The sequence below is a fragment of the Macroventuria anomochaeta genome (genome assembly GCF_010093625.1).
Source record: "Macroventuria anomochaeta strain CBS 525.71 unplaced genomic scaffold BU25scaffold_12, whole genome shotgun sequence".
Taxonomy (NCBI): Eukaryota; Fungi; Ascomycota; class Dothideomycetes; order Pleosporales; family Didymellaceae; genus Macroventuria; species Macroventuria anomochaeta.
Window position 1 is genome coordinate 327771 of NW_022985373.1, and position 13704 is coordinate 341474.

The following is a 13704-nucleotide window of genomic DNA, read 5'->3' on the forward strand; positions in this document are numbered from 1 at the left end:
TTTTTTCTTTTTCGCGGCCGCGTCAGTCTGGAAGTCGCCTCTCAATGGCCATTCTCTCACATGTTTCATCGGGGAACAACTCTGTATCTCTGTGGCGGAGGGAGTCTTCTGATACCGTTGGGACTGGACGAACTCGATGGGAACGAAGGTGCAGCTTTCGTCACTATCAGCCTATACCTCGTCAGCCTTGATGTCGCGGAGTAGCTTGAAGATCGGTCGCACACGACATTGCCCCGGTGCTAGCTGTTGTAGCGAGGCTATGGACGCAAATCGCAAAGCGCGATGTGCAATCGAGGGAAAAGATGTGGTGGCGGATGAGCGATGGTATAGGCCTGACACTCAGTTGCTAATGTAGCAGAGACCGTGGTAGGGGCGCCTGGGCGAAGGTGAGAGAGCTGTAGCTTCCAACTCAGCTCAGTCGGTGCCGTCGCGCAAGTGAAGGTGTTTGGACGAGCTGCGAGCCGTCCGGCGTTGTTGAATGAGCACATTGTAACAGAGGTAGAGGAAGATGTAGAAGGCAACAGAAGTGAAGAGTGAAGACGCTGTGTTGACTGATGCAACCCGGATGCGAGGAATTCGAGAATTATATAGCTTGAGGTCATAGCAAATGTGTACGCAACGACACTAGAAGCCGTGCGTGTCGTCGTTATTGGGTCGAGGTGTCGAATGAGAACAGGGAAGGCACAGCGTCACAAGCAGACTTCAGGGCCGGGCTCTCCGTACAGCAACAAACAAAATGGGTTTGTACAACCACGCATCGCGTACGATGAGGCATCTATCCAAACGCCTGTAAATGCTCCAATATGCCCTAGGATATATACAGCAACTTAAAACCGCCGCGAACGACTCGACGGCTTCTCGTCGACCTCAGCGCTTACGAGTCCAGCGTCAGCGCATCAACATCCTCCATTTGCAACCTCTTCATCAGCCCCCTAATGACACCGCAGTTCGCTTCTCTGCTCTCATCTTTACCTGCCATCCACATACGCATCTTGCCAAGCATGTTTGTACCATCTCCCCTCTTGCCACCCTCCTTGATGTTGGTGAAGAACATTCTCCTCTTCCTGCTGTCTAGCTTCTCCCATGTTGGTGTGTCCTTGCTCTTCTCGACATTAGGATCAAGGTACTTGATGAAGCTGATAAAGTAATCCGAGATCTCGTTCTGGCGGCGCACCATGACCTGACCGACTGTGCCAGCGTGCTTGGTTCCGAAGCCATTCTCGATGTCGACGCCCCACATGACGTCCCACTGATATTGGTACGTTGGTACATTCTCAGGGTTGTGCGTGCCCATGGCATTCGAAGCAAGGTATGTTGGGCAGATGTATCGGATGTCGCCCTGTGCCTTAGCTACTGCATCCCAGTATCTTCCACTGTCGGGCCAGTGACGGTCGTTGGGATATGTCTTAGCAAGCGTATCGAGATCGTCGTCTGTAAGCAGTGGGTAGTGGTCCTTGAGGTAGGATTTGAATTCGCCAAGCGTGTCAGTCGTCTTCTTGACCTGATCCGAACCCTCATTCGATGTGAAGCCAACGATGGTAGGGACTTTGGCGTATCGGTTGTGCATGATGGCTGCTGGTGCAGGCTCAGTCCACATGCCACCCGCAGGTTCTGGGGTGGGGGCCCACATCCAGCGCGGAGGTGTGTTGCGACTGGGGAAGGACATGGGGTAGTTCTCGTAATAGAGATCGCCGGGTGAGGCGTTGCGGACGCAAGTGATGTCAGTGCAGTTCAGTCCGTCGGCGACTTCGTTCCAGAACTTCTCAGCTTGCGTAGATGTGAAAAAGGTCGGGCTTGCGGGGCTTTGGGCGATCGCGCCATGGAAGAGAGGCTTCCTGCCGGTGCCAGGGATGGGAGTGTGGTTGTCTCCCTCGTTAGCGGTGAGCTGTAGCAGGACCGAAGCACCTCCGGCACTGGTGCCCATCAGGACGACATGGTCGGGGTTGCCGCCGAAGTATCGAATGTACTTCTGCACCCACTCGAGCGCAGCCCTCTGGTCTCTGAGCGCATTGTTGTAGTCTCCATCCTCTGCAATCTCCTTGCCAGAGAGGAAGCCGTATATACCGTTGCGGTAGTACATCGTCACTACGATGATTCCCTTGTCCAGCTTGCCGTTCCTGCCCTTCTCCTTTCTGGCCTTTTCCACCATCTCGCCGCCATTACTCCTACCGGGCAAGTGAAATCCACCACCAGGGATGTTGACCAGGACAGGCAGATCATCGCCAGCCTCAGCATCGAATGGCGTGAAAACGTTCAGGCTCAAACAGTCTTCCGTCTTGTCAGCATAGATGCCAAGAACGTCCTCGCCCGTGACGTCTTCTCTGTTTCTCAGGCTTGCATCGATCTTCTGAATGCGCGGACACATGCCCAAATCCCCTTTCCAAACGAGCGGCTTCTCCTTCCTCCCGATTCCATATGTCCTGTTTACTGGCTGCGGGCCACGAAACCTGTTCTTGCCGCCAGCAGTCGCAGCGTACGGGATATTCCAGTACGAGCGCACTTTGTCTGTGACATTGGGCTGGATGGCGAGGTAGTCGAGTTCAACAATGTTGGGGTCTTGTGCATTCTTCGGCGGTATGGCGAAAACGGGTGTAGGTTTCGAGGTCAGCGGTGGTATCCAGTCGGAGCTCGGTCGCAAGTCTGGCGAGTAGAGGAAGGCGAATGTGAATGCGAGGACAACGACGGCGCCGAGACCCAGAAGCACTCGGCGGTCGAAGATGAGGCTCGAGTTGAGCGGGCGTGCCATCATGGTGGGCCTGCGATGCGGTATCGCAGATTTCGTCGCTACGAAAGGAACAGTAACGGCAGAATGAGTGTGGGCGCTGTGACAAGAGGCACAGAGAGCCAAGGAGGGTCGCAGTCTACGTTGCACTCTTCATTAACGCCTTGCTGCTGCAGCAAGTCATGTCCCCAACAGTTGGTCGTCTGTATCTCAGGTTTCCGGGACATGAGCCGTGAGCACCACCAATGCGGTAAAGGGGTGCGGGAGTCGGCATTTCGCTCGCTTGGCACTGACGCGTCGCATGGTTGGGGATGACTTGTGGAGAACGGGTTGTAACAAACTGTGGGGAGGATGTTTGGGGTTTAATGCTCCGAGTTGTTATGTTCATATGGCTGAAGTTCGCGTTGTGGTGGAAGGGTCGAGGGACGTCATCAAAACACGAGCATCAATGAGCCAAGAGGCGGACGTTGGTCCGAAGGAATGGCTGCGGCTGTACCCGCCACTATGTGTGGAAGGTCACGGTATACGAGAGTATCACCATGTACTCTGTTCGTCGTTTCCCTGAGTCTGGAGGTAACTCATGGCACTCTGCGTACAAGTAATATCCCACAATCGTAAGGGATGCGCCAGTCACAATGCGTTCTGAAGCCTTGATATGGTGTTGGGGCAGGAGGTATTCGATGAATTAACCATCATATAACTGCGTCCTATCAACATTGATCTATGCTATGGTATCTATCCTACGGTAATGAGGGCCAGCCTGTCATGTCGTCCAAGCATTAGTGTCTCCGAAATCGCTAAAACGCCTCAAATGCCAATGCAATAACGATCCTGCCTTTTTCGACATCGCCAAAGCTGGGTATCAAATCCTACCGCCCTCAACGATCTCCCTACCAATTAGCTCCAGCTCGCCACTTTCTGCTGTTCGTCTTCTCTCAAGCACCCACCTACCCTCTCCACTCTCGTCGTGTTCGCGAACATATGTAACGCTATCCGCTGCACTGCCCTTCCGTGAGTGCCCACCTCTCCAGCCACTACCACTGGGTGTCATGGGCGATGTAGCTGATATAGGTGATGCAAAACCGACCGACTGGCATCGCGGACCCGTCGACGAAGTTGCCGCAGGAGATGAAAGCGACGTATCGATTGGTGGTGGCGAACCTGGATGTTGGCTCATCATGAAGGGTGATGGAAGCGGCATGCCGAACGGCGATATTGGTAAAGCGATGTTCGCGGGCGACTTGATGGCTGACGTGAGGTGGGATGGAGGCTGCATGTACACGCTTTGCATTTGTAGGATCTGGGGTCGCGCCGGTGGTGAAAAAGGTGATAGGCTCTGGAGATGTCCTGTGGGGCTCGACAACGAATTGTAGTCGCTCGCTGTGAGGGTGGGGCTTTCGGGTCGCTCGTCTCCATTGCTGTTGCCATCATCTTCATCTTCGTAAGCGCCATTGACAGCGTCCATGAGGCCATCGTCGTCCTCTTCATTGTCGTCGAAATTATCCGCAATGTTTGCTGACTCGTCGCTCTCGATCTCACTTTCGTATTGCTCCTGCAGGCGATTGCCGGCTGCACTACTGGCCCTTGGGGCGAATTGCATGCCGAATGGCGAAGAGTTGCGTGGGCTGTTTGCAGTGCTGCTGGGCAAGCTCGATGCACTCCCGCCAAATGCTCCCTTCCTCAACTTCATGAGCGCATCAAGACTCATATCCTCCTCTTCAGCAGGCCATTCGTACGGACTCATACGCGCCAACTGAGCAAGGCCAGGACTAGAGATCGGCAGTGAGCCATCACAGAAATGATTCAGACTGATGAACGAGTTGCGCGTACTGTACTCGCTTCGTTCAGTAATGGGAGTCAAATTTGGCTCCCTCACAGCATTGCGCCCACTGACAGCACGATTGAGCCCAGAAGCGAAGACACCACCCCACTCACTCTGTGCATCGCCGGCTGCGGCATAGAAGCCGAATTCGCGCCCATAGAACCCTTCGTCATCGTAAGCCAGCGCCTCGGCATTTGCAGCCGCGATCATGGGATCGTTTTCGAGAGCCGAGTCGTAGTCACTGTAATCGTAATCGTCCTGAAAATTCATGACTGTTCCGTAGACATCGTCGTCTGCCGGAAAGCCAACCGTGTCCAAGCTAAGGCGGCCATCATCAGGTACTAGGCTTGGGCGCGAGTGGCTGACTGACGATGCATCATCGAGCTCAGAGCTGGAGTTGCCAACATCGACACTCGCTTTCCGTGCGAAACGCCCTTCAGCTTCGGCTCGATTTGCTGCATCGACAAGCGCGGTATGATACGAGCTCATGTCGTTGAAGTCGAACATGGTTGGTCCGGCCGGTGCATGCGCGACTGAGGGTTTGTGAGTTAGTGAGGGTTCCGACTTCTCCAGGTGCCTAAACAAAGTGTCATCATCCGCCTCGTATCCCGTCTCTGAAGGCAATGCCTGCAGAGGATGTGATGAAGGTGCGTCCTCGGTGGGTGCTGGCTTCGTCTTCCTTTCGTACAACGGGCCTTCAGGATCATCGAATGTTTCTTCATCGAATGCGGGCGCATCACCAAGATCTTGTTCGCCAATCAAACCGTCGTCGAAATACATATCGTCATCGAGGTCAAGGTCTCCTGGACTTGGATCGTTGCTAGAAATAGCATTTCGGCTACCTGAGCCTGCTGTAGCTTGTTTCGAGGTGACCTGGAAGTCTGGTTGGAGTTCAAGTGCGTTTGAATGCTGCGTTTCGTCGTCGCCGTCGTCATCATCCTCTTCAGGGTTCAGGTAACCGTTGTCCGCATTCAACTTCGATTGTTCTATACCACCGGACATCGCAAACCCTATAGGATTGCCATTCATATCGTACGGAGTCTGAAGCTGGCCGTTCGGTCCCATGGGGCTCATTTGGTTCATCAGACCTGGATTTATGGACAATGTCGAGAAGTCGAAAGTGCTGATGCCGTCGTTGCTGCTCTGATTTCCCAAAACACCAAACTCATCCTCCTCTCCCAGCATGGGGATCTCTTCCTCAAAACCACCATCCATGTCGAAGTCATCATCCATGCCGTACTCGTCATACTCGTCCTCAATGGTGTTTGTGGACAAATGAGCCTGCTTGGACGCCTTCTCTGCTGCTTTCTTCCTATGCCTTTCCTCCATGACATGTTCTTGTGTGGAATCGCTGCCACCATTGATCTGAAAGCTGAATCTCGAAGCTCGGCTGCTGAGGTGTGCAGGTAGTCCAGCTGGCTGCCATGAGGGGTCAGTGACTGAGGTAGCTCGTGATCGCGATGGTGGAGGGCTTTTCGTTGACTTCTTCGCTTTCGGTGTGTCGTCTGTGGGCGCATACGTAGGGCTGGGGACTTCCTCAACAGGAGACAGCACCGAGGAGGCAAGGTGAATAGCTTGATAGGGTGGTGGTGGAGGTGGCGAAGTGGATTGTGGAGGGGGTTCTGACGGTGTTTCCGACGGTGTTTCCGACGGTACTTCTTTCGTGACCGGTTGAGGTGCTAACCTGGGCGCAGGTGCAGGCTCAGGCAGCGAAGGCTCTGACAAAAGAAGCATCGAGTTCCGCGCTACGAAGTCATTGTTCGCTAATTGCTCGGCTCGAACAGCAGCCTGTGACTGTTCGTAACTCGTGTCGTCGTCGAAATGCTCGCGGAAGATTGGAGTATGCTCTTTCTCAATCTTGGGCGGACTGACTCGACCCGGGTCGCCTGGAGTACCTGGTGGTACTGGGCTGCCGCCGTATGCATTGTTGTACGAAAAGTTCCTGTTCAGTCTCGGTGCATTGAAGTCGTGGACGATATTGCCGCGAATACTGGGATCGTAGTTGTCGCGTATTGGTGGAATGAATGAGGGTGAGCGTTGTGTGACTAGCGATTCGTCGTGGAGAGGATCGAGTGTTTGACCAGATCTCCGCCGCATAAGCAGTGACATAGGATTCCTGAGTCGTGACTTGTTCTTGGCAGGTGCAGCTGTGGGCGTTGAGGCTGCTTTGGAGCTCCCAGACAGCTTCTCCGTCAGACCACTCATGAGCGAGGTCTGGGACTTGGAATGGCTTGCATAGCCAGGAGATGTGAGAGAAGGCGCCAGATGTGTGGATGATTGCGAGGGAGTCTCTGAGGCGTGCATTGGGTCTGGCTTATGTGAGATGCCCAATCCCTGCGGTCGCAGGCCTGTGGGCGTGATGTCTGTCTTGGAGCGTAAGAACGCAGGCTTCTGCTCAAGACTGGGAGAATATTGTTCCTGCGCTAACTGACTGCTGGAGCACCCTGTGCTGACCGGGCGCTGACCTGCAGGGCGTGGAGAATTTTGTGTAGTCCTGGCTTGATCTAGCTTGGAGGCGACGCGCATGATGGGTGGCAGCTGCGGAGGGAACGGTGATATGGGCGAGCCGGACGTGAAGCTTGCACTATCTGGTATGCGCGGCGATGCAAAGTACTCAGTGCTCTGCGACGGCGAAGGCAGCTGGAGGGCAGCAGGGCTGGCGACGGGGTCTGGGGATGCCAGGCTCGAGGCATTGCGCTTTGAATGACCTGGCCTGAGGTATGAGAACATGTTCGAGGGCGCCATTGCTGGGATGTTGTGTGGGCTCGTCCGCCGCTATTGCGTTGCTTCCACGCGGCTGCAGGGAGGGCTGGTGACCAGAGGCGCGGTTAGTGGACAGGCGTAGACGCCTCTCAGCGAGGCCATGCGCCAGAAGACACCATCACAGAGTGTATCGAGGGCAGAGCACGCGCAGAGGGGCTTATCGACCAGTGATTGGGAGCGTTGAAGTCTGCACACCTCAGGCGTCGCACGATGCTGGGAAACTGCTCGAGGGACCTAATGTGGGGCGACGCGACACGCCAATCTCGGTACTGTTGCCTGCTGGTTATGTGGTTATTGTCGTGCAGAGTGTGAGCGACGAGTGAGCGTGGCGTGGGAAGCAGCGGAGTGCTCGTGTTCGATATGCACCTTCCGCGACTGATGATGCGATTCTCAACACCCAAGGTTCCAAGGCTTCATGCATTCCGTATGCAGGGATCACGAGCTGTAGTCATCATTTCACATGCACGCAGCACCACGCGATTTGCGTTGGTAATACTCTGTTCAAATTCATTGGCTGGTAAAGTCTACACAATGGATTATCTGGAGCAGCGGCAGCAACGGGGCTACAAAATGTTGTTGATCAACGCCGGAGGCGCCGAGGGCACGGTCGCTAGCGTAAACGTTGTGTGAGCTGACTAAAATATGGTGTGGGAGAGCATCGAGTCATGACGACCTCCACGATCCACCTGCATGCTACATTTGAGACTTGTGTTGCATTATCTTCGGTTCTCCATTGCCTGTTATTTGCAAGATCGTTGTGGATATTGTTGTGCATATCTCTACGCAGAGCGTCTCTTGCTCGGCGACATACCTGGTCGTCCCAGTTTACCCTTCGACCGTTTTACTTTGTTCTTCGCTACGGCTTCCACAGTCCACGTTGGCTCTGGGTCTGGAGCATTAAGTGCAGTGTTGCAGGTTGCATTCTTCAGGGTAACCTCAAACTGTATGGTCGCGGTATGCACTGGTTGGTGTTCCGACTGTTTTGTACCCAGCATCCACCTTGCACTCGCCAGTAGCGATGTCGACCTGCTTCAGAGCGCGCTCGAAGATCTCAAGCGACGCCAGGGGCTGATAGAAAGACACTTTATGGCCGATTCGTAGATACTGAGGAAGGGGGAAATGTCAAACTGCTTGACTTGACTATGTACAATGTTGTCAGAGGTAGAGATGTTGACGAAGCCTGCGGTATCGTAGCCAGGGGCTGCAATCTCATCGGCAAACTACCTGTCCACCAAGCCAATTGCAATTGTAGTCAGTAATGCCGTAGTACAGCATGACCTGCACACCAGCAGCCAGTAGCTTCTTGCATGCTTCGATAGTGCCAAACTCGCGGTTATCGTCGTCGCCATTGTTGTCGAACGCTGACGATACTGTGCTTGAGCTCTCAGAGAAGTTTTGGAATGCGCCAACAGCCTTCTGCACTGCTGGTGTGTTGAGGTACTCGACGTAGTAGGAGTACGGGAAGGGGTCTGGCGTCAGGTAGCGCATGTCGTACTCGTCTCGTCCACTGCAGATGTCATACAGATTCTCGACCTTGTTTGCGTAAAAGTCCTCTGTGCGGGCACAAATAGAGTTCTGTCCAGTGGCACAGCAATGCTTGGTCTGATCAAAGCAGTTGCCTTCTCCGTACAAGTTGTTCCATTCGGCCTTGACGGACGCATTGTATGGGTCGTAATCGTATGTATTACCCGGGAACACGGAGAAGTTGTGGTAAGCTTGGTACTGTACGAGTGGGTCGAACCAGAATTGCCAACCAGGACATTCTCAAGGTCGATCTTGTGAGCGCAAGTGATGTTCTTTGAGTTCTGGTCAAGGAAGTAGGCTAGGAGTCAGCCAGGTATCTTTTTCCTATGATTTGGGGCGCTTGCCGTTGAAAACCGGGGCATAGTGTCTTCCGTAGCTCTCTGTCGCGAGATTAAATCGGTTACGCGAGTATTCAGGGAAAGCACCCATAAATCCTTGCAGCGTCTTCCACATATTTGGAGCACCCCCTGCAGGGCTGTTGGCAGTCAAGGTGTGGTTAGGCTTCGAGTATGTACCGCATGAGCCGTACGACTCAGCATAGTCAAGACAGGTCGCATTGGGAAGTTGAAGGATGAACCGCTATCACCTTTATAGCCTGGATGGGAATCGAGTACGAGAAATCGACAGTGGTAGGCTCATCGATGAAAAGCATGTTGCTCGCATTGGACCAGAAGTATGGGTTGTTGAAAGACTTCAGATCTGGCCCAACGCCGCATGGTCCAAGTTTTTGGAATGGGCCAATCATGGACAATGATCCAGGGCCACCGTTAATCTAGGAGTTGTTCAGTACGAAACTTCGAAGTACGTTAGTGAAGTTGGTCTCATCCAAACGGTCAATGGCGCCTCAATTGCATCCTGATTGCGTGCTTCGAAGAGCCAACAGAAGATGTGTTGGTCGTTTTCGACATCGGCGTATTTTGAATAGCTCTTGACATTGGGATCAAGCTCGCAAATGACCCCAGGAACCTGCTTGTATCGCACGTTGATACCTGCGTATTCTTCCTTGGTCGTCAAGTCGGTAGGTGCAGGTACGAACTGTGTGAAAGCTCCGCTGGCTGCCAGCAAAGGCACTGCAGCATAGAGCTTCGAAAAACCGTCCTTCATCGTGGCCTTGCTTGACAAGTTGCAATCGATTCTGACAGGCGTATGGGATCCACAAAGGTAGGCAGCACAATCCGCGCCAGCAGTCCATCTTATGTATGGCCGACACACCTTGACCGGGCCTACATAATGCGCCTGTGTTGCAATAATTATCACTTTCTATCTTCCTCCAACAGTTAAACGCACGATCATTCATCGCCCATGCTACACACTTTCAGTAGTTGTCTTGTTGCTTGCAAACTTTCTTCCTGCACCTTAACCAAAGCCTGTAGTACGGATCCAAAGTCCTCAGATTGCGCTTCTATTCGATCACCTGCTCTTCAGGCCACTCATATGAAGCTACACACACCTCCTCTTGCGTCACAGGTTTACAGGGCTTTATACGATTGCTTGGATCTGCCTGTGACGAGGGAACAGGGTGTGGATCGCCCACAGTTCCCTCCGGAGCAATATTGGCTAGGCTGGCAGACGGAGATTGGAGTCCAATTTGAGCCTCACAGTCGGCTTGAATCGCGTAGAGTTGTTCCACAGACACCCTCTCTTCATACCCTGATATGCTACTCCTTTGATCCAGAGCTGGGCGCTGCCCGGTGGTAATGTGTTCTTCAGCAGTGCCTCGTGGTTACTTCCGGCGCGTGAGTGATGAGATGAGTTTCTTGGGCTTGTCGGCGGCTTTGGGTTTCTTCCATAGTCCAAGCGTATAGATCAATGATCAGTGCAGAATTATCACAACGGGCTGGAGAAGCAATGAGGCTGGAGCTTCAGTTATATTACGCCAAAACTGCTGTTAGGTGGCAGCTTACGCACGTGATTGTTTCAAGCGGTCTTTGCCTTGCAACAGAGAACGTGCTCGGAGACAAGTGTACAGATACAACCACATTGTATTGTATGTGCATCAAGCCATCGACTCAATCCGAGAATCGGGCAGTCAATGCAGGGCCCTGCTTTGTCTAGGACAATATATGAAGTCTGAACATACTAATATACTGTACAAGTGACACCCACATTGAATCCGTTCACTTACACTGGATGACGAGATGCTCTTCTTCTCCAAGGAGGGTGAACTAAAGAACCCGGACTTTCGTCGGACCGAGACGCCTTGGCGGTGGGCCAGGTCTCCAACTTCTAGAAGTTTCTGCCCCAAGCTTCTTTGTATTTCAACCTCACAGAACATTCAGGCACTTCTTCTCCTACGCTCTCGTTCTTGTTCAGCGTTGTAGTTATAGTTACCAATCATTTGTTTCTCGCTTCAGTAAGTCACTCGGCGCTCCCTTACCTCGAATTACAGGATGAGACACCAGCTGGCACCAGTCTGAGAAGACTTGTACTCTTTGCATGCGGATCAGCTTCCCGGTCCACCAGACCACCTCTGATATTTTAAATTCGCTCTAACATTGCCTTTCGTTCTTTGTAAGGTGCGTTGCTAACAGATCGAATCGCAGAACAGCTCATTGGTCGCACCCCACATTATCTGCGATGGTTCTTCACAACCCCAACAACTGGCATTGGGTCAATAAGGACGTGTCGGGCTGGGCACGCGAATACCTTGACAAGGAGCTCCCGCAGATCTCGGCCGAGCAGGATGATGTCACCGCGAAGATCGACAAGGTTTCCAGCATGGACGGAGATGTCGATGTGAGCCAGCGCAAGGGCAAGGTTATTACATTGTTCGACGTCAAGCTCAAATTGGAGTACTCCGGTACGCACATTTCTTCCTTTCATGTATGCTCAGCCGGCTGACTCAGTCGGCAGGCAAGAACAAAGAGGGCGAGGAGGCTAGCGGCACTATCACGATTCCCGAGGTTGCACACGACACGGAGGAAGACGAGTATGTCGTATGTTCCCTTCGCTCACAACCCTTGTCTTACTTTTCTCTGGCTTCCCGGTGTGCATGCTGACCTTTGCACAGTTTGACGTAGATGTCTACTCTGAGGATGCCAGCAAACAACCTGTCAAGGATCTAGTACGATCCAAGATCATCCCCCAGCTACGCAAGAGTCTCGCAAAGTTCGGCCCAGCTGTCATGGCTGAGCACGGCAAGGATATCCAACATGCGCCCGGTTCCAACCCGTCAAGCGGGTTTTCGACCCCGAAGATCTACTCGAGCTCGAGCGTGAACAAGTCGACTGGATCGAAGACCGAGAGCGGCTCACAGAAGACGAGCACCGGGTCGGTCGTTAACGTCACAACAATCAACGACAGCACTGAGTTCCGCACCACTGCTGCCGAGTTGTTCCAGACGTTTACAGACCCTCAGCGCATCGCCGCATTTACCCGCGCACCGCCCAAGTCCTTCACTGGTGCTAAGCCCGGTGGCACGTTCGAGCTTTTCGGTGGTAACGTGAGCGGAGAGTACACTGAGTTGGAGGAGCCAAAGCACATCGTTCAGAAATGGCGACTCGCACAATGGCCCGCTGGCCACTTCTCAACCCTGTCGATCTGGTTTGATCAGAACGATGTGGACGCGGTAACTGTGATGAGGGTTGAGTGGAAGGGTGTCCCAGTTGGCCAGGAGGAGCCAACGAAGACCAATTGGGACCAGTACTACGTACGCAGCATTAAGACCACCTTCGGGTTCGGTACGGTGTTGTGAGCTCTGAGGAGATGAAGTCATTGTGGCTACCTGGAATATGGAGCACGAACATCTTGAATGATTTACGATTGCACACGAAGTGATGGAAATGGCGAACGAACGGTTCAGCAAGACGTACAGCCAAATAGGAAGATGGAAGAATTATACCCCTTTACATTCATGTCCTGCACCATGACCAAACTGCGCATATCAACATCCTCGAGTCCTTACCGGACCTGCATCTGCATTGACTGTCTTGTTCGTGTACCTGGCTCTGTGGAACTGAGAAAGTCGGAATCAAGCAATTGACCGCACCTCCGCTACTACCATGTGTATGATCTTCTGAAGACCTCCAGGACCCTCGGTCAGTTAACAATGATCCCCTGTACCTGCTTTCTCGGCTCTAGGCGCAAGATTTAGTGGCTTGAACGCGACCAGGTTTCTAAGAACTGGCCAGATACTGTCCCGAAAGCTCGCTGGCGATGCCTATCGGTGCCTTCCGAAAACAGCCCAACCGCGCCCTGCCAGGAACTGATGTCAAGCTGCGCAAGCTCGCCAAGCTCCGGGTGAAGCTTTCGCTAGCGTGGGGAAGCTTCAAGCTCCAAGCTTCGGCAATTCGTAAACTTCACAGTCGATTCACCGCTCTACTTATTCTTGGGTCGCCCCATGGTCCTTATCAAGACTTTACTAGCTTCCAGGCACCAAAGACGGGTTTCCGCTTCATCAGTATAATGGTCAGCTTTGGCCGAGCACTCATGTTCGTGTTGCGTCATCCTTTGAGGAGACCGATAGCTCGACCCTGGCATCCGGCGATTGACTGGTTGGTCGATTGATTTAACGTCCTATGTGATTCTGAGACTATGGAGGACGAGAGGAGCAGTCGCTCCTCTGGTAATGCAAGGTTTAGTTACAGAAGATCAGGGTCTATAAAAGTACAAAGGGCATCCGGCGGAAACGCAAGCCCATATGACCACAACGCATCGTCACGGTTATCCTTCCCAAAAGATGCTGCTGTACGGTAAGCGGCACACACAGATGAAGTGCCTAGAAGTACGGGAATTGCGTCCGGTCCGCATTCGCTTACAGTACAATAGATGCGTCGGTCGGTACTATAGGTAAACTGCTTCGTGCTTTGTTAAACGAAGCTTCTCGTTTCTACTCCTGGAGGTTCTCAAGGTATTATACTCGAAGAATATCGTT

At 53.0% G+C, this 13704-nt stretch overlaps 7 protein-coding genes across 7 annotated transcripts; 3 read left to right on the top strand and 4 right to left on the bottom strand.

Annotated features, from left to right (window-relative positions):
* Window positions 1-50: 50 nt before the first annotated feature.
* Window positions 51-722, bottom strand: BU25DRAFT_409741 (uncharacterized protein). The gene has a single exon (XM_033706122.1). It carries the CDS (start codon window positions 600-602, stop codon window positions 258-260), a length of 345 nt encoding a protein of 114 aa, XP_033562907.1. The 5' UTR covers window positions 603-722; the 3' UTR covers window positions 51-257.
* Window positions 723-725: 3 nt separating this feature from the next.
* BU25DRAFT_409742 (alpha/beta-hydrolase) lies at window positions 726-3135 on the bottom strand. Its single transcript, XM_033706123.1, has one exon. It carries the CDS (start codon window positions 2747-2749, stop codon window positions 875-877), a length of 1875 nt encoding a protein of 624 aa, XP_033562908.1. The 5' UTR covers window positions 2750-3135; the 3' UTR covers window positions 726-874.
* A 282-nt stretch (window positions 3136-3417) lies between these two features.
* Window positions 3418-7673, bottom strand: BU25DRAFT_409743 (uncharacterized protein). Its single transcript, XM_033706124.1, has one exon. It carries the CDS (start codon window positions 7287-7289, stop codon window positions 3585-3587), a length of 3705 nt encoding a protein of 1234 aa, XP_033562909.1. The 5' UTR covers window positions 7290-7673; the 3' UTR covers window positions 3418-3584.
* Window positions 7674-7984: 311 nt separating this feature from the next.
* On the top strand, window positions 7985-8684 carry BU25DRAFT_409744 (uncharacterized protein). Its single transcript, XM_033706125.1, has one exon. The coding sequence runs from the start codon at window positions 7998-8000 to the stop codon at window positions 8406-8408; it is 411 nt and encodes a 136-aa protein (XP_033562910.1). The 5' UTR covers window positions 7985-7997; the 3' UTR covers window positions 8409-8684.
* Window positions 8517-9935, bottom strand: BU25DRAFT_457517 (alpha/beta-hydrolase; the record flags this gene model as incomplete). The annotated part of the gene is made up of 3 exons (XM_033710118.1): window positions 8517-9029; window positions 9418-9603; window positions 9663-9935. The coding sequence occupies 3 exons, from the start codon at window positions 9933-9935 to the stop codon at window positions 8517-8519; spliced, it is 972 nt and encodes a 323-aa protein (XP_033562911.1).
* Window positions 9936-10034: 99 nt separating this feature from the next.
* On the top strand, window positions 10035-10695 carry BU25DRAFT_31006 (uncharacterized protein). Its single transcript, XM_033702120.1, has one exon. The coding sequence runs from the start codon at window positions 10134-10136 to the stop codon at window positions 10527-10529; it is 396 nt and encodes a 131-aa protein (XP_033562912.1). The 5' UTR covers window positions 10035-10133; the 3' UTR covers window positions 10530-10695.
* Window positions 10696-11408: 713 nt separating this feature from the next.
* On the top strand, window positions 11409-12525 carry BU25DRAFT_338732 (Aha1domain family protein; the record flags this gene model as incomplete). The annotated part of the gene is made up of 3 exons (XM_033702739.1): window positions 11409-11631; window positions 11685-11767; window positions 11842-12525. The coding sequence occupies 3 exons, from the start codon at window positions 11409-11411 to the stop codon at window positions 12523-12525; spliced, it is 990 nt and encodes a 329-aa protein (XP_033562913.1).
* Window positions 12526-13704: the final 1179 nt, after the last annotated feature.

Coding starts and splice junctions, on each gene's coding strand:
- BU25DRAFT_409741 (XM_033706122.1), bottom strand. CDS start 602: ATGACCTCAAGCTATATAATTCTCGAATTCCTCGCATCCGGGTTGCAT.
- BU25DRAFT_409742 (XM_033706123.1), bottom strand. CDS start 2,749: ATGATGGCACGCCCGCTCAACTCGAGCCTCATCTTCGACCGCCGAGTG.
- BU25DRAFT_409743 (XM_033706124.1), bottom strand. CDS start 7,289: ATGGCGCCCTCGAACATGTTCTCATACCTCAGGCCAGGTCATTCAAAG.
- BU25DRAFT_409744 (XM_033706125.1), top strand. CDS start 7,998: ATGCTACATTTGAGACTTGTGTTGCATTATCTTCGGTTCTCCATTGCC.
- BU25DRAFT_31006 (XM_033702120.1), top strand. CDS start 10,134: ATGCTACACACTTTCAGTAGTTGTCTTGTTGCTTGCAAACTTTCTTCC.